Genomic DNA, 27566 nt, shown 5'->3' with positions numbered 1-27566 from the left:
ATGCTGAAGATGAAGCCACACACCAAACCTCAGTCCACTCCAAACTTCAAGTCAGTAGCGTTCTTATTTACGGCACAATATGGCACTCATTCAGATGCACTCACACACTCATGCACACATTTTTCATTTATTTAATATTATAATCCACAAATTTATACTCTTCCATCTTATAATTCTAAGCATCTACTTACTGTAGTTAAATATGTACAGGGCGAAGCGGAGACAATACTCTGGTCCTTGCAAAGGTTAAACCTCAAGGAAATAAAACCTTTTCAGTTTTAAAATTAATTTAAATTCCTTATCAATTCGAGGAAGCAACGGCTTCGTGTCTTGAATAGAAACATGGCTGAGGTGTCACACTCCGAGACGACGGTGGCTCATTTTCTATGCTCTCACTGTGTTTATCTCGACAACCTGTCGGTCCTCCTCAGTAGACTCCTACGGAAAAGCATGAACTGAAGGGAGGGTTTGGCACAAAGGGGGAGTACCATCAAAACCAGTAGTCATAGACAAACAGCCATAACAAGAAACACTGTCTTTAAGTGCAAACAGTCCTGAGCGAAAGTTCATAATTAAAGGTGTCACATTTACACATTTTTAAGTCCCGCGGTTCCTATTTGAGAACTACTCCAGCCTGGCCAGATGAAGGGACAGAGGATGAAGGACGCAGTCTTTGGTTCGCCTTGGCGATTTGTTCACTCACGATGCATCTCCTTGACTAGTCTCAAGGCTGGATATTACCCCCCCTTCTTCAGGACTGGGAAAGTTGTTTCTAAGGATGTGGGAGGTTCATTCGGTCCTCGATTAGAGCGTTGTCAGGTCCTTGTGCCTCCATGCACTGCTTCACAGTTGCTATGACTCCAGAAAGACGCCGATCGAGGGCTGCAAGGTGCGATTCAGCCAGGACTGGGGAAATGGGATCGAATGCCAGAGCTTGCCGCATGGCCGAGCTCAGAGCACCACCTTTCAGCAAGTTTAATCTGTTCCATGTGGACACACGGATCCTGTCACAGAAACAAAATGGAAAAATAGAAACAGAATGACATATTAGAAAATGAAAATAAGTCAGATTAGCAGGAATTCGGCACAGCTGAGCAACAATTAAAGTTTGAGCTCGTCATTTAATGTGATCAATGTCTTCTTCCAAGAATACAAGCACAGTGAGGTAATAGTTATATAGTACAGCGTGTTTAGTGCCATGATGTTAAGGACTGTAGCCGGGATGTTCGAAGATGGCTTTTTACTGATATGCAATATACTAACTTCGTCCAACTCTTCATTTCTGATACCCTTATCAACCGATACAGATATTTTTGGAGTGAGTTGTGCCAAACAAACAAAAATATTTGGAAAACTATACATGACATCAAGTTAGAGGAGACTCAGCTGAAGAGGTTGATATGTAATTAAGTGCATGTTGTGTGAATATGTCATTAAAAAATAAAAGCCATCACCAGTAATTTCCAATATGGCATTTTAATGTCAATATCCGCTGCGAATATCAACATGTGGATAATATCAGACATCTCTGGAGTTGATTTGCGTTTTCAGCGTGTCGCTTTTCAGTTTCCGTTTCTGACACGTGTAACCATCTGACAAAACAACCAGAACAACATACGAACCGTAGTTTTCATTCATGCTTTTATCATTTTTACAAAACCATCTAAAAGAATGGGACTTAGGAGCCTAATCATTCTAGTTGATAGATATGTTTCTATGCACTGTCATGAAAGAGGCGTGTTTGTGCAAACAAAAGGTGGATAGACAACTGATGTTGCTACACACCCTTTTTTATAAAAGCAGGGGAGGATTGTGTATCAGAAAAACACAGAACTCTGAGTTCACATCATCAGAAGTGTCCGCTGGAACTAGTAAAATATATTAATCTAAAGATCTGCCTGCCCACACACATCGTTATGGGAAAACGTTCAACATTTCACTAACAAACGAGACGGCGGCTCAGTCTGGGTCTGTGGCTGAAAGTGAATGTATTTTTTGTTTGGTTTGTGCTGTTTGTGTAAAAACTGTTCCTCACTGCGCTCACACAGACACACATTTCATCTATCAGTCCAGAATCAAGCTGATCGGAGATGACATGGTACACCGTGTTCACATGGAAGCTGGGTAAAGTAATCCCACATGATGGACAGATTTAACACAATCTTGTGACCAAAGTATGATTTTCTTTTCTTTTTAACCTTCTGATCGTTTAAATGCTTTAATAAATCCTCAACTCTTTCAGTTTCCAACAAAAACATTACATCCGCTGTAGTCCTGTTCTGTTTTGTGGCTGTCATTCATTAAGCCAAACTGTCCCGTAACCCCCGCGTGGTTCAAGCATGCGCAGAAACAACCACAAAACGATGGGATTGGAAATATGCATGGTTATTTTTGCCTGCTGATCTGGCTGAACCACCCTTCTTGATCAGACTGAAAATTCTTTCTGATCGCAGCCAGTTTGGATCAGCTGGGGTGTTTAAAATGATGGATTTTTATTCTGATTGGATTTTCAGTCTAATTAAAAGTGTCCATACGTTGCCATTGACTGGTTGACATTTTGTCATCTTATTGTTAAATATGATTTGAAGAGATTTAGTGTAGTGCCATCAGTGGAACCCTGAACCAAATATGCTGACTAAACTCAGATGGTTTGAGGCACAGGTGTCAAACCCCAGTCCTGGAGGACCGCTGTCCTGCAGGTTTTTGTTGTCTCCATCCTCCGACCCACCCGACAAATTAAAAACTTGCCTGAGAAGAAGCTGCTGGATCCATTTGATTTGAATCCGCTGTGTTGGTTGAGGGAAACAACAAAAACCTGCCGGATACTGGCCCTCCAGGACTGGAGTTTCACAACCCTGGGGAGTCTCGTACAGTCGGTGTCTTTGCGGCTAAATGTAACAGGTTGCAAAGTAACTTGTCATTAATATTACTGCATGTTACGCCTAGAGGAACTATTATTACCACCATGCTGCTGATTCGGTCAAATAAAAAGAGCAGGAACATAATCAATGCTTAAAAAACATGTAAGATCACTAAGAAATATCATTTGCTTGTTGCAAAAGTCTGAACAACAAAGATGCATTTTATAATTAATTTAATTATTGAGTCAGTTATTTAAACTCCAGGATCTAAATGCCTTCACTTATCTTATTTTCTCATACAATAAACCTGTTCATAAATGCATTAGAGATTCAGTCGCCAACGGCAACCCCTGGGTGTAATAGTACAGTTTCACGAGAATTACATGACTTCGGTCATGCTGATATGTTAATGTGTATGTCATAAGTCTGGTTTGACTGCCAGAATAATTTGTGTCCTTTCAAATGTAAATGTCCGTACTGAAAAGCGGATCATTTCCAGACTTACATGCAGCACTGATAGAGAGGTGCAAGGATGCTCCGCTCATCCAGAGCAGCGTTCCCAAAGCTGAGGGGAAAAAAGCAACAAACATAAAAAAAATTAATCAATTCAAACAGAAAAGGAAACAAACAAACAATACTGCTGTTCATTCAAAATGTTCAAATGTATTTATTCTCTAGGTTTAATTCATCTGGAGCCTATCCCAGCGATCATCGGGTGAGAGGCGGGTTCACCCTGGACAGCTCGCCAGTCCGTCGCAGGACCACACAGGGACTCAAACACGCATTCATGCTCACACTCACCCCTAGAGACCAGGGCTGTGTCTCAATTCGTTAGTGCATAGTGTGCACTACGCACTTTTCTCTGTAGTGCGCACTATGATGGGTAAGTACTGTCCCAAATGGAACACTGGACGTAGTGCACTAACCGGTAGTGACAAACTCGCATTTGACCACAATTATTCTGCCGCCAAAAGTAAAACAAAGCGCTAAATTAGGAGAATGAATTTGCTTCTCTCATGAAACTACATCGCATTAAAGATGACAAAGGATCCTCCTCCGATTGGCTGAACATGAGTTGGTACGTATATTTATTTATTTCTAACGTGTATGACCCGCCTGCATGCGTGCCCAGAGTGCGTACCTGTTGCCAGTCTCGCATCATTGTTGGCTTATCGTTTCAGGGACGGTTCGTCCCACTAAATTCTTTATAGGAAGTTGTAATAAAGAAATGAACAAATCCAGCAAACATAACTTTATGTATCATATCATCATATATTATGGCCTACACTAGAGTGATCCATCTCAGTTGTTAACAATACAAAGCAACATCAGACTGTCATGTGTCTTTGCATGTCTCCCACAGGCTTATTAATATAATAACGTGCAAATCAAAACACTAATAAAACAGCTTTTAAATATGCAAAGATATTGTCAGTGGAGAAAATGTCCTTTACATTAAGCACATCTGTTTTAACTGGTGTTTACTCTGATACTGTGCAGATTAGGATTAGGATTATAAATGATAATGTAGGGAATGTAATGCTGTAAAGAAGTTGCTCAGACATAGGGACGCAGCAAAGTTGTTACAGAAACATTTTATTGAATCCTTTATTGAATCTCCCCCTGCTTGTAGCAGTCCATCTTCCTCATGACACTCCTCAGGCAGCCTGTCTGAATCCACCTGCAAGATCGCTTCAACTGCTGCCTGTCAGAAGCCAGGTGTGTGTGGAGAGGTCTTTCAGGATCCTAGAGACCAGGTGGAGGTCCGTCTTCCTAAACGCTCTGGAAGGAGGTGAAGTACATCCACTGTCCTCCACAACATCTGCATGAGCAGCGGTGACCTTCTGGAGCCAGATGATGATGAAGATGTCAGGAGGGCAGCTGGGGAACAACCAGCAGGAGAACCAGCAGCATCTCCAGGAACCATCTGTGAGACTGATGAGAAGCAGAGGATGGCAATGATGTGTTACTCCCCAGATCATGATTGCATTTATATCTTAACAATAAATAATTTGGTGAATGGGAAACTAATTGTGTCTCTATATAATGAAGATGTACAATGAACTCCTCTTTACATTTTTCTAATATAATTAAATATTTTGTAATGATTAATTTATTACCATACACAAAACACACGAAACATTCAGTAAATATTACATGACACCAACTACAACGTAAACTAAACACACACACACACACTCGATCGATTTTCAATCAGGGACAGACGAGGTGGAGCCATGCAGAAGAAAGTTACACACCTCACACTTTGCACTCTAATAATCATACCAACTAAATTCACTACTATATTTATTTTATATCTATATTTTCTCGTTCAGTCTCAGCAGTTCAGATCTGACCATACGATGCAGATTTATGGCATCAGTGTATTACATTACATTTATCCATAGTAACGGACCGCTCTCTAAAAACTGGCGCTATATCGGTATTAATAGTTTACGTTATAAACACTACAATGCTTCATCTGGACGTTCAACAAGGATCAATGAACATAAAGAACCCATAACATTCATCATTTATAAACACATATAACCTGTATACGTCCGCTACAGCGGATAAAAACTGCTAACAGTGTGCTAATCTATCCATAACTATCGTCAGGGATAGATGAGCAGGCTGCAGTATACATCACAATCATAACGGAATAATTTAATACTTACATTTATACAAATGAATCCCCGCCTGGACCGGCGTTAAACTCCGCCATTATTTACCTGGTAAACTGATGGAAAGTCCATCCTCTTCCGCTACGTCAGCAAAATGGCGTCGATTTAGTGCGCGAAGTGTCCATCGTTCCACACTGCATTTATGGGCGGGTTTAGGGCAGCATCCGGGTACTTTCAGTGCACTGAGATTTTTGCACAAAAGTCAGTGTAAATGCACTACACACTGAAATATAGTGCGCGAAGTAGTGTTAGTGCGCTGATTGAGACACAGCCAATAAATCAATCAACCTGACGTGTGTGTTTGCAGGGTGGGAGAAAGTCAGAGTACCCACAGAGAACATGAAGAGAACATGCAACACAGAAACCCCCCCCTCCAAGGCTTGAACCTTCTCACTGTGAGGCCACAGTGCTAACCACCACACCACTTTTCTCACACACACACACACACACACACACACACACACACACACACACACACACACACACACACACACACCTAATGCTGGGCAATGCGGAATTCACTGTCCTGCCCCAAGGACAATGAGGGGAGGCCTGGAACCGATCCAGCTCATCCTCCTGAGCTGCATCCGCGCCACAACAGAAACTGAAACCTACCAACCAGAGCCTTGTTGCCAGTTTTTAAGAAATGCCAGAGTGATACTTTGCAAACTACAGCAGAGAATAGCAGAAACACAAAACACAACACAAACATCACACACAATAATGCCACAACACCACAGAATTCCACACTAAAAAGGAACCAATGCGGAAGAGCGACTCCCACACAACCTGACACACTGTGCTCACAAGGATCCAGTTTATAATCTTCTTCCAAAACATCAACAAGCATTAAACAGTACGCCTGCAAGATAAATAATGTTTTGGACACATTGTCCAGAATATAATTGAATTGACAAAGGTTTTGCAAATTCCCCAGCATGAAGCAAATAAATGTCACAACTGTTACTCAGACAACCACATTTTGATTTATATCAGGTAGTTAAACTATACTTATGCGTGTAATAATGTCCCAACCCCCAAATGGCACCTTCCACCCTCACAGAAGGTCAAGATTATTTTATTTAGTCTTATTTTCTATTTTTAAAAAAGCCCAAATGACAAGAGAAGTCCTCTACAGTTTCCCTTTCCTCTCGAGTCGGTTTGTACTGTCATCAACGCAAAGGTCTGATGTTATCTGATTTATCCCACATGTCACAGCGGCTTCCTGCCCACTTACAGACAAGTGTGAACACACAGAGAGCATGCGTGAGAAAACATCAACCACTTGGAAATCACACCGATGACAACAACTAAAAAGAACACACAGGAAAACAAGCTGGGTCTACCATGATTGTTTTCTATTCTGGTGCATCGCAGCTTAAAACCCATCAAATATAGTTTATAGGTTTAATTTATTACAATATTTTATCTGAGACCTGATATTTAAAGTGACTCCATCCAGTAAAAGTCTTTGTTTACTTCATCAGGACGTTGCAGAGGTTGAACTTTTTGCGTCACTGGTGTTTTTTTTCTAGCTGTGTTTTAGTCGTTTATGAAAAATGATTTTTGTTGAGGTTTGAAAAGGTAAGTGGCTTCACAGCAGAGTGTAGCTTCTAAATGATGTGTCAGTCATTTAGCCATCATCACATCTTGTATTTACCCTACATGAAGGGATGGGTAGGTTACCTGTTACTGCTACGGAGATCAACATGTGACTCAAGGTCGCCTAGATTCACATCCAGTTTAAGAAATGTAAATGTAAGTAACATGGAGGAAAGGCACATTGCTGAGTCCAAAAGAGACCAATCAGGGAATACGCATTTACAGTATTACTTACAAAAAGTATAATGGAATTATAATAATTGTCGCAATTACAGTAATTATACTTACTATATCTATATCTATATATCTATATATATATCTATATATCTATATATATATATCTATATATCTATATATATCTATATCTATATATATATCTATATATATATATATATATATAGATATATATATATATATATCTCGTATATCTCACTTACTATAGTAATTATACTTACTATATCATTACCAATATACTATCTTTAAGTGTAGGTGTCTGTGATCCAGCGCTTCACACACTATAAATCCGATTAGAATTATGTTCACATAAACCATTAGCGAATCGAAAAATCGAATATCGTGATTTTTTTGCTTCACAATTTTAAAATTGATTTTTTTTGTGCGAAAAAATTGTTGTTTTTTTTCAATAAATAAAATTAATCCATTATAAAATTTTGGTCATTTTATTGTTTTTATTGAACTTTTTCCTTGTCTTCTTGGGCATTATAGCAGCAGAATGATTGTCTGGCTACTGTGTTGTTTTTTCCTAATTAAAATCAAGAAAAATGACGCGCAAAAAACAGTTTTGTACATTTTTTTTGTTTTTAAATTACAAAAATTAGCAATATTGAAGAATTGTGAGAATCGCAATTTAAATCGAATCGGCACCCAAAAATTCTAAATCGAATTGGGACAAAAGCATATCGTCACAGCCCTACCATCATGGTAACATCAGTCTCTCACCATGTTAGATTGTATCTGAACTTTCTTTATATTGTTTTATTGTATTCCCAGCAATAAGTTAGTTAACAGATCTCAGCTGGAAACGACTTCCGCTTGCAGTCAATGCAAAGTAAACCACGTTCAGCCCCTGGAGCTCCAGAAAAATGACTTGTTGTTGCATAACTTAGTCTTTTATGTAAAGATTTTTTAAAAGTCTAATGGGCTTGTTTATATGTTTTTAGTTTTAGAAATTAATGGAACAACTTCATTTTGATTTCAGGATGAAAACCAAACTGAAATAAATAAAATAAATGATATGTAGCTCTTCCACAGACATGCCTGTAGAAGTGTCCAAAATGCTGAGGTCCAGACTGACAAGCAACCATCCATGTGGGAAATACAACTTCTGCCATCCCACTGGGAAAAGTAATACATCTGAAGACGGAACGTGGAACTGTTGTGCTGTGTCGAGCTTTCTGCCCAACGCCGTGTTTCACCAGCATAGTTCATAGCAGAACGTTTGCGTCGTGGTTCACGTGAGGATTGATTGTGCCATCATGCCATAGCGACTGTAGGCCTACTTAAATTGCTTTATAAAACTGCTTTAAAGCGAACAATAATCCAGCAAATAAAATAAAAGTTCGACTGTGTCTTACGTGAAGCTCTTTATTTCTTTATCGTGGTGACGTGTGGCGTCAAAACAATAAGTTGTAAAACAGCACAGCTTTCCTCCTCCTGTCATTAATAAAGTGAAAGTGTCTTTCACCCAACGTCTTGGTGCCGCCTGTGTGAAGAAATGTTGATGTTTCAGAGTAAAAAGTTGGGCTGTGACGATGTGCTTTTGTCCTGATTGTATTTGATTCTGATATTTTGGAATTTGATTCAATTAAACTGAGATTTTCAAAATTCTTCGATATTGCTGATTTTTGTAGATTAAAGGGGTGCTATGATGGTATTTCAAGTTTTCTGAGCTTTCTACAGTGTTACAGTGTTGAATCCTCATCAGACATGTGAACGGCACTGTTTTTTATCACCTAAACGCATGTTTGAGTTTGAGTTCCAGCACTCTCTCGTTTGGTTTCCATGGCAACGAAAAACGCGTCGTTTTAGAGTTTTTTCTACTCTCGTCGGATAAAGTTATCTCAAACGATAGCTGGTGAGTTTACCAAAGAGAGACATCCTGCTGCATTCGTTGCTGTGGGTTGCTGTTTTCCACTTCATTTTCAGGGTCTGATTCAGGTTCCAACATGTAGGGCTGTATGCTATGTGTTGACATTGTATTTTGTTTTTTTATTGAGTTCATATGAGCCTAATCCTTCTGTTTATGAGATGTTACAATTACGACGAAAGCAGGTGCGGTGCGCGCTCCCGATGTAGTGCAGTGGCGGGAGGCGGGGCTTAATGCGGAAGAGTCTCAATCCACTCGTTTTGCCCACAGGCTGATCTGACAGCCTACGGAGAGGGTCGGTCTGAAGTAAATAAAGCCATTTGTGACAATAACTCGATCAATCCCAGCCCTTCTGGTCTCAGAAATAAAAATAAATTAGCCTGAAGTGCACATAATAGTTCCACTTTAAAAACAAAAAAACATTTATAAAACTTTTTTTTCTTGTAATTTTTCTTGATTTCAGTGAAGATAAAACAACACAGTAGGCAGACCATCATTCTGTGACTATAATTCCCAAGAAGACAAGTAAAAAGATCCATAAAAACAATAAAAATGACAAAAATTTTATAGTGGATTAATTTTATTTAATTGAAAAAAAAAAATTGATTTTTTTTTTTTTTTTTTTTTTTTTACAAAAAAAGGTTGATTTAAAATTATGAAACAAAAAATCCTGATTTTCCATTTTTCTATTCGATTTTTCCATCACTATCCACTTTGCTTTTCATCAGCTGACTTCCTGCCTGAACGATCCGCTCTGCGGTTTCAAAGCGTCAAAACAGAACTGACACGTATTTTAGAGAAGCAGAAAGCGGCGGCATTTTCTAGGATGCGTCAGAAACGCACCGCACTGCACCTGGTAGAACCCGTCCTGTTGAGTGGTGCTGCCGCGGTCAGCTGCAAAGGCGCCGCACCGCGGTGCTTCTGCTTAGCTCAGTGGATCCTGAGCTAACACCAGACGTGCCATATACATGTTGGAGCGTGAGTGTGCTTGTTCTTATGTGAGGCGCACCAAACACAGAACATATTTGCACATTTATGCCGTCAGGGTTTCAAATGACAAGTATCCCACAGCTGAACACGACAGACGGACAGGACATGACAGCTCTAAAAAACCCAACAATGACTGTGGTTTTCTCTACTGCTTGGAAGCTGTAATGACCATCTAATGGAACTTTTTAACAATAGGAAACATTTAGGATTTCTCAACTGAAGGCCATGACACATCCTGGCCTCTACAAGGAAGTTGATTATTGTTCCTTTTTTACATTGAGCCTGTATTTGCTTAGCGGAGATCTAAACGATGCATACGTGCCTTAGATTTAGTTCAGGTCATAAAAACTTTTACTATTATCAGCTTGTTCAATTTGATGCTTGTGATGGACTGTTTTGGGGTTTTTGCATTTTTTCATTTCATTTCATATCATTTGTGCCACTTGTTTGTTCATGTGCTCATGATGTCACTTCCTGGTACGGTCTACATAGGTTTCACCTGTGTCCTTGATGAAGGCAACACCTAGTTGCATTTTAACTACTTTTCTCTCTCTCTTTTCCAAAACAACCTGATAAAAATCTCCTTTCGGGTGAAAATCAGATTTGGTTCAGATTTATGACAACAAAAAACATCACTTTAAAAAAAACAAACAAAAAAAAAAATAGATAACATGTTTCCGGTTTACCAAAGTATCACACTGTTTTGATTGTAAAGAAACTAACTTAATAGCAATATAGAAAACTTGCTATTTATCTTCATGAAAGTGAGTGGGTGTTATAAAAGAGTTTCAGTGTTGATAAGTGAGTTCTTGGGAAAAAAAAATGGGAAATAAGTGGAAAATGTCAAGAGAAACTTACTGAAAATAAAAACAGAAGAGAAAGTGTTTAAAAAAAAACAAAAACAAAAAACCTTAATCAGTGATTATTTGTATAAAAGGCACAATTCCAGTAAGTCAACCTCTAAATGATTTTAATGTAAATCGTTTCATCTGAAAAAGATTTGCTTCGACTACTTTTAAACGATTGTTCACCTCTTTGCATTGTCTAGCAGGATCAGCATGCTGGCACCTCCATCGTCCTGGAAACTCTCGTAGTGATGTCGATCGGCATTCCCAATGAGATAGTCAAAAACAGCCGTGTCGATGACGTCCAGCAGTCTTGGCCCTGCATCATATGGGGGCATTTTCTTTACCGCCTCGCAGTAACTTTCGTCATATTCCCACCTGAATGATGAAACAGAAAAAGCCCCTGAAAGCTCAGGTTTTGCATGTTTTTAAAATGACTAAACCACATTACCACCTCTTAAATAATATAAATATAAGATCATGCAGGTAGTGTCAGATCATGTGAGCGTTTTTACGTATGAGTAAAGCCACAGCCTAAAATACCGATGATGTCTTGAAGAGTCTGACCTTATTTGCATGGTGTGTTTACAGTATGCATTCCATTTATGCAAATCCTCTCTGACCTCAGCAACATGCGAGTATTCGCTTGTGAGATTTGTGAAATGCATCCAAGCTTTACAAGTGTAAATCTGACTCCTGAAGATCGAGCAGTGGGAGCAAAATTACATTCACATTAACGTTGTGCACACATACTCAAACTCAGCATGGGCGCTGTCCTTAATGATACAAAGCTGACACAGATTTTTAGCAAAATTCTGACAAAAAAATGACTCTTCAGCTTTTTTACAGTCGGTTTTTCTTTAATATTTAAAGACCAGTGAGAGCAAATTGTCACAAAGACGGCAACTTGTATGTGATGATGATGCTGCTCCTGTTGTAATATGCTGATGGTTGCTGTATCTACATGAAAGCAGCCATTTTCACCTTAATGCATCCTTCCTATCTGAATTTTGATGATGCAGTGCAACAGCAGCAGAAACAATGATTCAGACATGAGCATGAGAGAAAAATAATGGTATTAACTGATGTCAGTATTGGTGAAATCATTTATTTTTTGCTGCTCTTGTTTTAAGTAAAATAATTTTGCAGTAGCTGCAAATGGTGTTGAATGAAAGTTTATTTCAAATATAAGATATGTAAATGTTACTGACTTCTGTACAATTACTGCCTACAAAATATTTAAAGAAACAGAAAAAAGCTTATCTAATTAATCGACAAATTTTATATGACAATGGCAGATTAATTGATTATTAATAATAATCTATAGGTGCAGCTCTGAAGAAAACCCAATAAAAATGCCAAATAAAAAAAAAAAACAGAATATGCTGCATTTGGGCATTTTTCTGACTCAAAGTAAATAATTTTGGTTTAAAATACATTTTTGATCAGATACCATATTTTTTTTAAAGTGCCTGAGTAATATGAGTGCATATGATGTGTAAAAACTGTTGGATACTGTGTCAAGAACCGATGACCTACTGATTCAGCCGACTCAGCACTTTGTGCTTCAGCTTCATCAGAGGACTGACAGCCAAGAATCAACATATATACACTTTTTTTTAACTATTATATTACCCTATAATTCAACAGGAGTATGAAAATCTGCCCTGCTTGCTGGTGAAATTTTATTCTGTAGAGTTTCTTTTTTTTAATTAAAACTTCACCCTGCAGGTGTTCATTGCATTAACATGAACGTTTACTGTGCCGTACGGAAGCTGCAGAGCTGTCACCTTCATAAAAATTATTTTGGGAACTCATTACATTATTACATGATAAGTTTTATTTTAAAAACATGAAACTTATTACTTTATAAGATATTTTTTGTAATGAAACGTGGAAAATAAACCGCATTAGCCTTCAAATGCAGAAACTACATGCAGCAGATCAGAGAAATGTCTGATTTACTGAATGGGATTAATTTGTACTTCACAGGACAGATTGTGATGGTGAAGCTTGAAGGACACTGTGATCAACTAGACAGAACTACGTCTTCATGTCAGTAAATTCCTTCTCCTGGCGGTGCATATGGCGGTACATATAGCATTTATAATTTAAACTTTAGTTTTCAGATGACAGCCAGGCCATAGGCATAAACACTGCTACATGTTACCAGCAACACACACAGACAGACACATGCGTGTGCGCCATCTCACTGCGCGCAGGGAGGTGACGTGTTGCTCATATTCGTCACACATTCCTGTGTGCACAACAATGCATGTTTCAACTTGACATGAATAATTTCCATTCAATGTATTTTGCTCCGATAGTTTTAAGTCGCATCAACGTCTGCATGCAAAACTTTATGCTTCCTGTTTTCACAATAAAAATATCATCTCATAATGTGATATACTTTTTCTGAGGGGGAGGGGTGACAGCCTTGTGCTTCTGTAATGCTGCACCTTCTTACATACACACACACACACACACACACACACACGCACACATAAAAAAAGTTCTCAGATATTGTATTTGGGCAACAGATAGTAATCAGATGTCATCATCCTGGCTCCTCAGGAAGTGGTTTTTGGATAAAAAAAGATGTAAGTGGAGCAGCAGTTTTGTTTTGCATTTTATTCATAGATGCTGAATCGACTCAAGTCGGAGAATTCTCCCTGCCTTCAACTCCACAGATCTCCTTCAGACTCGTGTTCAACACCAACCTGGCCAGTTTCCCCTCTCTGTACGTACGTCCCCATGGGTGTCTGTGTTTCTGCAATGGCCACACATCTGGCAGCCAAAGAGTTAAAGAGCCCTCCATTATTTCTCCCTCGGCACAAGCCGGCTCCGTCTCCCGGCAGTAGTAACACTTTCCGTAGAAACATGTATTATTACCTGAGGAGAGAAGAAAGAAACAGTACGGACGACATTAAATCCAAATGGCCATGATAGCTTATAACATCTTATGAACAGCGAGACATAAATGAGATCCGAATGGAGCATCATAGCACATGTAGGGGGTTAAAAAAAAAAGAAAAAAAAAGAAGTAATGACTTATGAGATGTCAGATGCCGTCATGTCCACCGTGTATTTTTTTTTTTTTTTTTTTTAAATAAGTGAGTACGTCTACGCATTTGCACTAAATATTAATCATACACTGTGCTTCCTTTTTGATAGATCAGACCATAATCTGGTTCTTTCCACCTCCACCTACATACCTTGTGGTCAAACCAGGGACTAGAATACAGTCCAACATGCTGGATACCCTCTGAAGCTGCTTACAGGCTACAGACCTCTGTGAGCCACATGGAGATGACTTCACCGCTACGACCGACTGAAAGATGATCAACCTTCTGTGTGGACAGCAGTAAATACAGCGAGGGGCTTTCCCAAGAAGTCTTGGATCACCAGCAACCTGAGAAAGCTGCTAAACTTAAAGCCTGCAGCGAGGCAGACGGAGTTTTTGAAGACAACACATCTGATAAAAAACAGAGCATCTCTAAATTCTAGCTGGAGAAAATAAGCTGCACTCCACTCTCCTTGAAAAGAAAAAAATCTCATTCTCACAGGATCTGAAAGCATGTTTACGTGGCACAGAAAGCTGCCGTTCATACAACTGCTGAATCTTTTGTAAGAACACACTCACAAAAAGTTTTTAAAAAATTAAACTTTTGGGTAAAAATTTACAGAGAATGTAACAAGTTCATTCTAGACTGACTGTATCATGAATACGGGTCATTTATTTATTGTCATGGTGATTTTTTTTTTCTTTCTTATCTCAGTTTATTGAACTAAAAGACAACAACAGTGGTGGTCAACCAGAACCAATGAAGCGTCTGAATAACTGGTCGTGTGTGAGGCGTCATTTCAGTCCTATAATGACAAAACGTGAACAGTCGAACAAAAACTGTGTAAATATAAGCCATGGCTGAACCAGAACAATCAGTGGTCCTTTCTTGTTTTTATTTAACCCTTTCGTGCATAGTGGCCCTGTGGTGGACCCCTATTTACAAGTTTTCTTGCATATTCATAAATGAGGAGGATATTTTTGTAAATAAACCACTTCAGTGGATGCTAGTGAGTCATCTAATACGTTTCCACTCACTGGAGAATAAATAAATACATGATATAATTGAACATAATGCAATGACGCAAGTTTGCCCTTGCGATAAATAGGAAAAGAAAACGACACATATATTCTATAAAAGATTTACAGAATATAATTATGATTATATATTATTTTAAAAATATTTCATAGAATACATTAAAATAAATCATAAATCATTATAAATTCTAAATATCACCAATAAAAAAACATCATCGCATTTGTCTGTAGAGGTAAAATACTGAATTTAAAAAACTGTTGCATTGTTTTTTAATAATTCATGCATGAAAGGGTTAATAATAAATTAATTCAACAAGTAAACAATAACAAATGGGAGTTCTCCAGTTCTCAAGGGCAGCAGGCCGTATGTTTCATTGTTTTCCTGCAACTACACACCTGATTCACTGATTCAAATGAAATGACTTTCTTTAAGTTGTTTCGAGTCATGTTGACAAATTCATCTGATTCAAGTGCGCTGCAGCAGTAAAACACCCGCCCTTAAAGATTGACTACAATGTCCCTGTAATAAACATTTGTTAATAAAATGTGGCTAAATGCAGCAGACTGTAAATGCATGTGTTGACAAAGAGCGATGATCTCACCTTCCTGAGTTTTGAACTCAGTTTTAATCACATCTGACAGTATTGAGGTTTTGTCATTCAGGCAAACTGTTCAGGAAAAAAGCAATAAAAAGCTTTAAAATATGCAGCTCCTTCTACTTTGAATTATTTACACACCAATACGAAATCAACAAAACTGATTTCACTGCGGGAGAGAAGTATGAAGGCTCAACAAGGAAACTTGCTTTACATAATTCATCCTATGATGTCATGTCTGAACTGAGCTTTTTCTGAAACCGTTCATGCCTTTTTGCTTGTTTTCTGGTATTTCTGCCTTTTTGAGCCAGTTACTCTCAGAAAAGAGGTTTTTATTACCTTAATACCTCAAAAAGGTAACTTTTTGGTTGACTTGGAAAAGTTACAGAACATTTTAGGTAAAGTCCGACGTATAAAAAGCAGAATATCCCTAACATTTATGGGAATATCGTATAACAGAGATCTTTCATTCCCACGGCTGTTAGACTATTTAATATCATCATCATCTCAGGGAAAGTGGTGTTTTTCATGTCTATCTTTTTATTGTTTTAAATGTCAGTGGAATTCATATCTGCTAATTTAATGACGTTTTCAGTCTTAAGTACTTATTTATAAAAGTGGAAGACGGACTGTTTTTACTGAGCTGCCAATTTGAATTTCCCTTCAAGGATAAAAAAAAAATCTATCCATCTATCATTTGATGAACGAGCAAAAAAAAGTTTAAAAAATAAATACAGTAAATATAACTGTAGAAACATGTTTAATTAATCTGCAGCCAATTTGATTTATTATTCTTTCACACATTTATTGATACTACCAGCCTGAATTGGACAAAGCTGTAAGTTGGAGTCTTTCCCAGCAATTAGAGGCAGGATACAAGTTGTAAAGTTCAGCTTGATTCATTAATAGGGTTTTATTCTTAATCTTCAATTCAGCTTTATTTGTATAGCACCACTTCACAACAATGTTGTCACAAGGCACTTTACATACACATCATTTCATGCCAATTCATACATAACTCATAATAGAAACCAACTGATTGCATCGAATCATGACTTCGATCCAATCCACCATCCTGAGCATGCACGCGGCGACAGTGGGAAGGAAAAAACTCCCCTTTAACAGGAAGAAAACCTCCAGCAGAACCCGGCTCAGGGAGGGCAGCCATCTGCCTCGACTGGTTGGGGTGGAGACGACAGGAAAGACAGATCTACATGTACAATTTTGCTTTGTTCCTTTCCGCGTTGTGTTTTCATTGATATTTCTAAGGTCTTGTTTGGTTGTTTCTTAGTATTTCAACTGTATTGCTTTTGTTATTTTTAATTGCTTGTATCTTTCTTTCCCACTGCATGGGCCAAAAATGTGGTGAACTGCCTGGTAGCTCCTGGTACTACCAAAACTACCGGACTCGACAATGCGTCTGAAGAACCGTGTTTCATCCCTGTACACACAAAACGTGCCTTCCTGTGGAAAGAACTGAAATAACAGGATGCCTTATAAAAGTGGTCTGACACAGGGGCTAGGAGGAGTTTTGTTTTTTTCCTGCTGATCCTCAGTGGGATTCACAGTATAAAACCTGCTACAATGAGCCACAGTCTGCATGAATTGTCTGAGTTTTGCCAGAGGAAGTTCCCTTCTCTTGGATCACACGACTGTGTGAAACGGCCTTGTGGCAGACTTGTGGGTCATCTTTAAAAGATACAAAAGGCTTTCAATCAAGTAGCACAAACAAAAAGAAAAGAGGAAAAATTGCAAAAGCAGTTCTGTAAATACTAAACTGAAGAAGAAACGTGGAGTCGTACAGACAATCATTTAAATGTCCATTTCAACATCTAGACAATTGTTTTTCTCTTAAACTTCTACTTCTTTTTAAAATGTTGCTTTTTTAGTTGCAGAAGATGTAAAAAACAGCACTTTAAGTCAGGTTTCCTTAGCAGAGTTAATCAGAACTTCTGAGAGGACAACAGGCTGATCCATAACGCTCTTTACACCCAAACTGCAGGTTTCACCAGCTGGTGTTGCCCGTTATCCCTTACAATCATTCCTCCACATGTTTAGATTAAAAAAAAAAAAAAGAAAGAAAGAAAGAAGGAAGTAAATTTAGTCTAAATTTATTTTTCAGTTTCATGACACTTCTCCATTCCTTGTGTGTTTTGTGATACACTTTAGGTTTGCACTAAAATTCAAATTAATCCAATAAAACCAGATAGATGCCGTTCTTTCTTGTGGGTACACTGTACCCTTTATTTATTATTTGTTTTTATTTTTTACTTGACGCTCATAAAGACACAAACAAGTGTTTGAGAACACTTTTTAAGTCAGTGATGTTATTTAAAGTCTAACAAGAGCACTGCTTCATGACGATAACGCTGCAGATCTTCTTCACATATACTGTGTAACATATATTGAATTTTACCCACACAGAGGAATAATGTTGATCACCTCAGGCACAGAATAAGAATGAACAGCTGCGAAGACTGGAGCGACACAAACGGCTTCAACCAGAGGACTGAAGTTGTGATTAAAAGAGCAGCGTTTGTGAGGTTAGAATCTGCTAGCAGGACGACTTTTTCTATGTATTTTATGCTTTTTCCTGACTGATGATGGATGATTTTTGAAGTTGTGGTATAAACTAAACCAAGTTAAAAACGTAGGTCTGCGCCATAGTTTAGTTTAATTTGTTGAGATCATTCTCTAATATATTGTAAATGGCTGAAGCAGCACAGGAAGCCTGTCAATAGGTATAAATGTTGTTTCTGTATACTAATACACTTTAAAGTGGAACTATTATGTGCACTTCAGGCTAATTTATTTTTATTTCTGAGACCAGAAGGGCTGCGATTGATCGAGTTATTGTCACAAATGGCTTTATTTACTTCAGACCGACCCTGTCCGTAGGCTGTCAGATCAGCTTGTGGGCAAAACAAGTGGACTGAGATTCTTCCGCATTAAGCCCCGCCTCCCGCCACTGAACTACATCGGGAGCACCTGCTTTTGCCGTCATTGTAACATCTCATAAACAGAAGGATTAGGCTAATATGAACTCAATAAAAAAAAACAAAATACAATGTCAACACATAGCATACAGCCCTACATGTTGGAACCTGAATCAGACCCTGAAAATGAAGTGGAAAACAGCAACCCACAGCAACGAATGCAGCAGGATGTCTCTCTTTGGTAAACTCAGCAGCCATCGTTGGAAATAACTTTATCCCACGTTTTCCACCCGCCTGATGTATTTGTACATGCCCTTGTTAACCAGTAGAAGGTAACCAATCACCGAACCTTATCCTCCGGGACGTCACAAAGACTTCCAAGTAGAAAAAAACTCTAAAATGAGCGTTTTTCGTTGCTATGGAAACCGAACGGTGAGCGCGCTGGAACTCAAACTCAAACATGCGTTTAGGTGACAAAAAACCGTGCCGTTTACATGTCTGATGAGGATTCAACACTGTAACACTGTAGAAAGCTCAGAAAACTCCAAATACCATCATAGGACCCCTTTAAGGACTATTTTCACATCAGCTTTCTGAATAATCATATCTGTGGTGCCTCTCACTTCATTCCCTACCGCTGCTGCTAAAAGATGGTGAAGGTCTGATTTATATACATAGAAAAACATCTGTAAAAACTCCTTTTTAAATGAGAAATCTTTGTACTAGGGCTGCTCGATTATGGTAAAAATAATCATCACGATTATTTTAACTCATCATGAGATCTCAATTATTTAACACAATTATCCATCATCTTTAACAACATTAATTTATTTAACATTAAACAGTGGCTTTTAAACAATGTCTGCAGGATTCCACAAGTTTTAGAAAACAAACAAATAACATGAAGCTTTGTCTTGACAAAATGCAATTACTGATGTAAACTGAATAGATAAATATAAACTATGTTGTTGTGAACTTCCACAACCGACTGCAATGACTCTAGATTTCACCTGCAGCCGGAGCCGACTGAGACTGGCCGCCTGGGAGTGCTTTAGGACGGGGAGAGGCTCCCGCTGCTCATTCCTTACAGTAACTGCAGAACAACATGCGCCTTCCAAGCCAGTCACCAAAACATCAGAAAAGTCTCCAATAACTCCAGTAAAAGTTGCTAGATTTGTCGCTAGTTGCTTTTAACAAAAAAAAAAGTCGCCAAGAAGACTTGGAAAGTCTCCAGATTTAGTAAGAAAGTCGCCAAGTTGGCAACAGTGTCTGAATGAAACCAAAGCGGCTGTGGGAGGAGTTTACAGCACAGCGCTGCAAAGCCAGAGACGCTCGATTAGCAGCTGAAGACAGCAGTAACTGAGATTAAAATCTGATTATTCGCCCAGCCCTGCTTTGTATTTACTGTGATGATGGGTTTGTTTGTCCAACTGCTACAACCCACATCTGGTAAAGGTTGTTTAAGAAATGAGTCATGTTAAGCTGACTGGCAATGAAGTGGCACCTTTAAAATGTGGAAAATTAAAGAGTATTCACACCTTATCATGTCTTCTTTATAAGCCAGCTTGCAGTTCAATTGATACAACACTAATTCCTTTCTTTCCCTAATTAATGTAAACTCTGTACCCACAAGGCCACAACAGATTTTTTTATTCATGTTTTTGTTTTTAATTTAAAAAAAGAAAAGTTTTTCCAGTTCCTCTTTTAATTTTTAAAAACAAAGAATAATCACATGTGTTTAATTTAATCATTTTTCCTCAGATCATTAGTTTTCTGAGTATATTATAAACATCTCAGTTACATAACACGGCTCTGATCCTGCTCCATCAGAACAAATAACTATAATGTTAGGAGTGGCGTGAAAAACAGGAATACAGCAAATGTGATCATTTCTCTCTGAAATAAATGTGTTCTTTACATGTGCTCAAACCAAATGGAGGTAAGAAGATGCAATGTATTTATCGATTTTAGAGAATATGGCTGCAGGAAAACTGAACTGGTCCATGATGCTTCTTGCAAACAAGGAATAGGATCATTAATATTTCAACAGCGCTCCATTCAACTCTCTCACCGAGTTGAACCGAGCTGCAGACGTCCACATTCAGTCCACCTTGTTTATATTACCAACCAGAACAAGACTTGTTTGCCATCTAACTGGGAAACAAAGAGGGAAAAACATTAACTACAGTGTTATAAGTTCAGCAGATGACCAGGCAGACCCGCTTCATGTGTTCATCCATCTTTTCAGATCTCTTTTTAGTGTTGGCGTAAACACTTTCATTTGACTATAATCTAACATATCATTTATATTCAATTTAAATAATATGTCACTATGTAAACATAGCAACGAATTATGTATTCAGGTTCTGGCATGATACCTGAAGGGCAGCTTCGTAGCTGAGCTGTTTGCATACCTTGACACAAGTCCAAAAGAGGGAAACTCAATCAATTGTACTCAGTTTGGAGAAGAAAGCACACATCTACACAAGGTCTTACAGCTGACAAAGTAGATCAGAGCAAAAACAAAGCCAAGCACCTGCAGTCCCCAGAGGCTGATCTCTCTTGAAGCACAGAAGGGAAAAGCCACAAACATTTCAGCTGCACTGAAAGTTTTCCATGAGAAAAAACATTTTCCATCCATGAGTACAACTAATTTTTCAGTGTTTGAAACAACACGAGTTAAAGATAGGGAGGAGCCCAGCTTGCTGACGTCATCCAAGCCAGTAGGACTGGGTGATATGACTATATGTATCGCCTGGACGATAGAAAATGTCTATCATTTCATATGAGGCTCTATCGTTTACACCACGGTAAGGTGTTTTACATCAAGATGCTCTTTACGGCATGCACGCTGCAATATATACACAAACATGGAGAGAGACAGTGGCAGACGCGTTTCAGAGCAGGCTAATTCGCTAAAAGATGACCAAAAGAAAAAATTAATCTACTATAAAATTTATGTAATTTTTGTTTTTATTGATCTTTTAACTTGTCTTCTTAGGCATCATAGCAGCAGAATAATGGTCTGACTACTGTGCTGTTTTTTCCTAATAGAAATCAAGAAAAATGAAGAGCAAAAATAAGTTTTTAAAAATTTTTTGTTTTTGTTTTTAATCTACAAAAATCGGCAAAATCAAAGAATTGTGAGAATCGCAATTTAAATCGAATCCGCACCCAAAAAAATCGGAATCGAATCGGGACAAAAGCATATCGTCACAGCCCTAAAATTTCAGTTGCATTGATGCAAACTGGATATAAAAAGACTGACGTGGAACCGACAACAGACTAGCTCACAGTCCCAACAACGGACTCTGACACAACTAACTCATTTTAGCACCTCCGCAAGAATCAGGATAAAGAATACAGAATAAAGAATAGAATCAACGAGCATAAGCAGCGTCAAATGGTGGCGAAAGCGCTCATAATAAACTCCAGACGTAAACGCTGCAACAGGCTTTTACCTGTGAAACGTCATACGGCCATAGTTCCCACAGATGGAAGGAGATCACTGCTGCTGTTGCCAAACACATCTGACACATTACTGATGACTGACACAAAATTACGCAAATAATTCTATATCGTTATGTATATCGTTAAGGGGATAAAAAATAAGCTATACTGGGATAAGAGATTTTGATCATATCAACCAAACCAGGTAACTGGAATAAGTATGCATAGTAAAAACCACATGAAACAATACTCATCCGTTATCACAAGCAGACTCCTTGTGGTTGATAAACTGACTTTTATGAGGTAATTCAATAGAGTTTCCCCTCAATAAAAAGGCAAGACTGCGTCCAAAACATTTTAAAACCATGTCCACCACGAACCTTTTTTCTTATTTCCTTTGGATCTTTTTATCATTTAGAGAATACTAGACAACAATTCCACTCAATCAATGTCCTTTGACATGTTCTGCTATTATTCCTGTGACTTGGCATCATGGCACGAGACAAACACTGCACCTTTAGCAAACAGACTCAACAGGCAGCATCCTGGTTTACCGTGCTCAATATGTAGAAAGATTGCAAGAAGTTTGAGTTGCAGATTGAGAGCGACTAAGTGTGAAAGCTAAAATAATAAGAAACGGGAGAGGGCATCCAATAAAAAGATAAATCACTCTTGAAGCAACATCACACTTACTAGGAGTTAGGAGTTAAAATGCTCACTTCTTACTGGACGTTTATTTGCAGAGAGTGAAAGGACAAATGGAAGGCAGACAGAGACTCACCCTGTGTGAGGAAGGTGCTCAACAGCTGGTCAGTGGCCACAGGTTTGATCTCTGTTCGCAGGTTGACGTATCGACCCACCACTAGAGGTGCTCTCCTAAAGCCGAGGATTCTGCAGACAGGATGGAGAGCCACGGCAGCATGCCAGCGGATTATTATCCAACATCAGAGACGCAAGATTAAAGGACAGAATTCAAATAGTGACAATCACACACCTGTCCAAGTGAAAAGCAGCAACCTCTGCGTTGTGTCTGTCATAACCCGCATAGGGTTCTCCCTCAACCACATAGTCTCTGCTGTATCTGAAGTCGTGCGAGAGAAAAATGAGAAAACTAAATCCCTCTTACATGGGAAAACTGGAATGTTTCGTCCCACTTTTCAAATATCCGACCTCTTGGGTTTGAAGACCACTTTCTGTCCACCATCTAACACCAGCAAGGCTTTAAGTTGTGTGCCCTTATAGCCCACGTCTGCACGTTCTATCCTGGCTGTGCTCAGGGCAGTGAGCACAGCCGCCAGCTCAGGGGTCTCCTCGGGGTACACCTCTCTGGGGCCCACCCACTGGCTCGCTATCTCCCACGGGGACTGAAGTGTGTGTGTGAGGCGAGCACCTCGAGGCAGAGAAAGGCCAGCTTCCATCTGTCAGAATGAAAGCAACAACGCCACATGTGGTTGTTAAACTGATACATAAATACTTATCAATGTGTTTATTATTGTTGTGTGTATCCTGGTGACCTCTCCATACACACCTCTGTTCTGCATACATATGTTTTTCATACATTTGTTTCATGCATAGCTAAAAGTGATGTTGTGGACTTGCATGTTTACCTTGCGAAATGCTCGGAGATCCCGTCGGCTCGCGGCGGACCCCTCGCCACCATCCAGCAGGAAGATCTTGGCCAGGCCCAGCAGGAGGAGCACGGCACACAGCACCACCATGCGCTGTTTGAGCTTCATCTCCACACTGACCGGCCCCGAACCCCTCCTCACCTGATATTGTGTGTTTCTTGCAGCTAATCCCCCCCCCCACCCCACCCCCCTTACCGTTGATGCATGGCCTCTGCAGTGAACTATCTCCTACCCGCCTGCATGCAGTGCAGCTGAAACACTTCCTCTGAACGATGATTTGCTGCTGCTTCCCAGGAGTTACAATGTGGGGAAACGTGCCGTCACCTGCAGGATTAGAGGAGGAAAATAATGAGGGGGAAAAAAAGAACAACAAGCAGGACATACTGTCAATAATGTTTGTGGAGAAAACTGATTGATTAGCTAGGTCTCTGCTTTGTTTTGCCCCCTGAGGGTAGGGGACGACCCAGTTCTGCAGCTCAGTTAAAAGCTCCCCAGAATACAACCCCATTTTCCAAAGAAAAAGTTAGGACACCATGTTCAGTAAAGGACAAAACCTTAAAAAAAAATTAAACAAATTAAATAAAATCATATGCTTGATTAAGAAAAACCAAGATAAATACAATGTGGAATGAAAAACTATTTTCATTTTGAATTTGCTGCAACATAAATCAAACTGGTCAGGTCAACAGGAAACTGGAAAACTGTGTCTTACTGATAAACAAAATAAATAAAACTTGTTTGGCAACAAGTTAGTAATATGATGGGATATCAAAAGAGCGAGGTTTTTAAATGTGAAACAGGGAGGGATGATGGCAGGAGTACACATCAATGTCAGTGAACAGACATTTGTCACTGCAGCAACGACTATAAGCTAAAATGCTACATATGCAAACAAGCCCCAGAAACACACAGCCCTGTTTCTCTGAAACCAAGCTCATTAGAAATGAACTGAGGCTGAAGTGGACAACCATCCTGTGGTCTGAAATTCCTCCTGGAAATCACAGACATAGTCCTGCAGGCTGAAGAGGAGTGGGGCCATCTGGTTTGTTCTGAGAGCACACTTAGAAAGCCCACATCCACTGTGGCATTTTGGTGCATTAGTGCATGTGGCATGGTAAGTTGCATACATGGGTAGGACTTTTACCGGTGCATCATATATGCAAGATTCGAAGCAAAATATCCAAAAGATGACAAGTTTTACCCTCATTCTGGGTGTATTTCAGAAGCAAAGCTGTCCTACCCTGCAGTGGAGAGTTGCATTGCACTGAAAACATTTGGAGCATCATCAACTTAGACATATATAAAAAAAAAAAAAAAAATAGACCCTGAGATTTGAGATGCTGAAATGTTTGATGAAGCAAAAGCAGAAAACATTTATGCTTCAGAACAACAGCAGCTCGTCTCCTCAGTTCACACAGAACTCAGTTTATGCGGTTTCATTTTATGGGGCAACATGGGGCCACAAATTACAGCTGGTTCAGTCAGTAACACCTCCCTCTCTTTAGCTCTGGATGAAAGAAGAAATTTGTCTCCGTCTGACCCTGCCTGTTTCCACTGGCTTGATGATGGACGTGTCGTCCTGCCTTGGTGCACACAGCACGGTCCTTTATCAGCCCTGCAAGCGAAAACTCAACATTTCACTGATGATAATCACGTTACAGGATTTAGTCTGCAGCTGAAACACAGTTAGGGGGACGGGGTGAAACGCAGGAGTGCAAAAGCAATAAAACAGGAATGACACGCTTACCTGACATTTACCTGGCTACTATCTTTCCCTTAAGTTATGCCTTTTAAAACAATAAAACCCAAGGTAATATTAACAGACTGACATATAATAATAAAAAAGGAGAAAGATGAGTAAACTTGGCGTTAGAAATATGTGTTATTCAAGCTCAACCGACTGGGTTTAGCCACGCAAGCATCCGCTTCTCCAACACAATATCGGTCTTTCATGGAGTTGCTGCTGAAAACCAGAGAAAACGCCTGTCCGGAACCAGTCGCATAAAATTCACCGTAAAACACCTCAAAGCTACTTTCTACAGCTATCCCTTCTGGTCATGAAAAAAAAAAGATATTCCGTCACATGATAACATCTTTCTCAACAAAGCTAACTGCATAGCAAACTGCTGTACACCTTGCTGTATTAGCAGCCCGCTAGCTGCACGTCGTCTGCTGTGTTTACTGGCAGACTTACCTCACGGACACATGCAGCGCTTCATTTATACATAAATAATCCAGCTTCCCGTTTTCTGTTAAGCCTTGCAATATGAAAGTTAAACTAAATCATTTGTATGGGGGTTGAAAGTCACTGTCATTATCCACTCTGTAGCTCCCTTTCCTCCGCCCTTTTCTTCTCTGCCGTGTCCACTTCCGAAACACTTCCTCCTGCTGCACGTGCTGCTGCTGTCCACCAGGTGGCGGTGTTTCACCACGACCCCGCCCCGCTACGACGCGCTGGAAACTAAATGCAGCGCTACTTTTACCCTCATGCTGCCACTCTTTCTAAACGTAGACATTTATATATTATGTCTATGTTTCTAAAGCTTTTCTCGTTTCATTAAGTCAAAAACATCGTAACAAGTATAATACCAAGTGATGCTTTTAGTCAGGTTTTGGCGACAAGACTGAAATATTTAGTTTCAGCTTCTTTTTGAAAAAAAAAAAATTAAAGGGTAAAAATGTAATTTTATAGTATTTTAGAAACCTACATCCCAGGAAATTAAATTGCTGATGTGTATTTATGTGCCACAAATAAAATACACAAGTAAATTCAAGGAGGAACCTGAAGGAGGCCCTGGCTGAAGTAATTTGTTAAAAGAACGTATAAATTTCTTGTCATCAGAAGTTTATAACTAGTGATTTTCTTGGTTATAAAGTATTTCTGGGTAAAGGAAAATGGGAAACAAACAACCCCCATTATTTTCAGACTATTTGTTGAATAAAAATTATGGAAAAAAAAAAATAATTAATTAATTCGTGGCCAAAATGATCAACAGGGTTTGGCAGCTATTTCAGCAGCTCTGTCAAATTATTCTTTTGCTTAAATATTAAAAGCTGAACATATCTGGATCCCAATGACAATTAATATTAAGACTTGTAAACCTAAAAAAAAAAAAAAATGAAACAAACAACTGAGATGTGTAGTAAAAAGAAAATGGCAGAGTGTTTATTGGTTCTTAGTCTTCACACCGGGCAGCACATCGCTCAGAGATGAGGTCACAGAGCTTGCCACAGTCATGACAGGCAAAGACAGACAGACAGACACACACACACACACACAGAGCCAGGTAAATATCATTTCCATGTCACCGCTGTCAACTTTTATGACTCGAACGAAGGCTGCTGCTGTCGATGCCGTCCTCGGTAAACAGTGAATGACAGACGACCGGGGCCCAGACGGCACGCAGTCACATTGGTTCAAAGAATAAAGTAATACTTCCTCTGTTAGAACTCTTCATGTGAACTGTTAAATGTTTTGCATGAACATTAAAAAGACTGTTCAGAAAGAACTCTCTAAACAAATAATACAGAAAACCTATGCAAACTGCGCATCTGGGTACAGTGAGTACAGATTAAAGGAAGCGATACAAACTATTAAAGCGGAGAATTTCAAAGCATGGAACCAACTTTCTTCATAAAAACCGAAAGAACAACTGAAGAGTGGTTGACACACATTTTCCATTCTCATCCAAAATTATACATCAATGGGCAATAATGTTAGTGGTTTGGCTCAAAATCCAAGAAAAGACTGAAATGTCCCCAAAT

The 27566-nt window shown here is 39.1% G+C and overlaps 1 protein-coding gene across 1 annotated transcript; it reads right to left on the bottom strand.

Moving 5' to 3' along the window:
* Positions 1–23937, bottom strand: fam20b (FAM20B glycosaminoglycan xylosylkinase). The gene is made up of 8 exons (XM_079245546.1): positions 23781–23937; positions 23344–23591; positions 23168–23254; positions 22955–23064; positions 13810–13981; positions 11276–11467; positions 3367–3426; positions 1–1004 (listed from the first exon to the last, which is right to left on the bottom strand). The coding sequence occupies exons 1-8, from the start codon at positions 23907–23909 to the stop codon at positions 773–775; spliced, it is 1230 nt and encodes a 409-aa protein (XP_079101672.1). The 5' UTR covers positions 23910–23937; the 3' UTR covers positions 1–772.
* Positions 23938–27566: the final 3629 nt, after the last annotated feature.

Source organism: Telmatherina bonti (assembly GCF_933228915.1).
Source record: "Telmatherina bonti genome assembly, chromosome: 8".
Taxonomy (NCBI): domain Eukaryota; kingdom Metazoa; phylum Chordata; class Actinopteri; order Atheriniformes; family Telmatherinidae; genus Telmatherina; species Telmatherina bonti.
Note: the sequence above shows the minus strand (reverse complement) of the source record. Positions and strands in the feature narration are given on the sequence as shown.

Bases quoted from the DNA above. Each gene is read 5' to 3' on its own strand.
- fam20b (XM_079245546.1), bottom strand. From the start codon at position 23,909: ATGAAGCTCAAACAGCGCATGGTGGTGCTGTGTGCCGTGCTCCTCCTG. The intron at 23,065-23,167 runs GTGTGTGATTGT...TCCTGTCTGCAG, and splicing joins GCTGCTTTTCACTTGGACAG to AATCCTCGGCTTTAGGAGAG. The intron at 1,005-3,366 runs GTAAGTCTGGAA...TTTCTGTGACAG, and splicing joins CCTCTCTATCAGTGCTGCAT to GATCCGTGTGTCCACATGGA.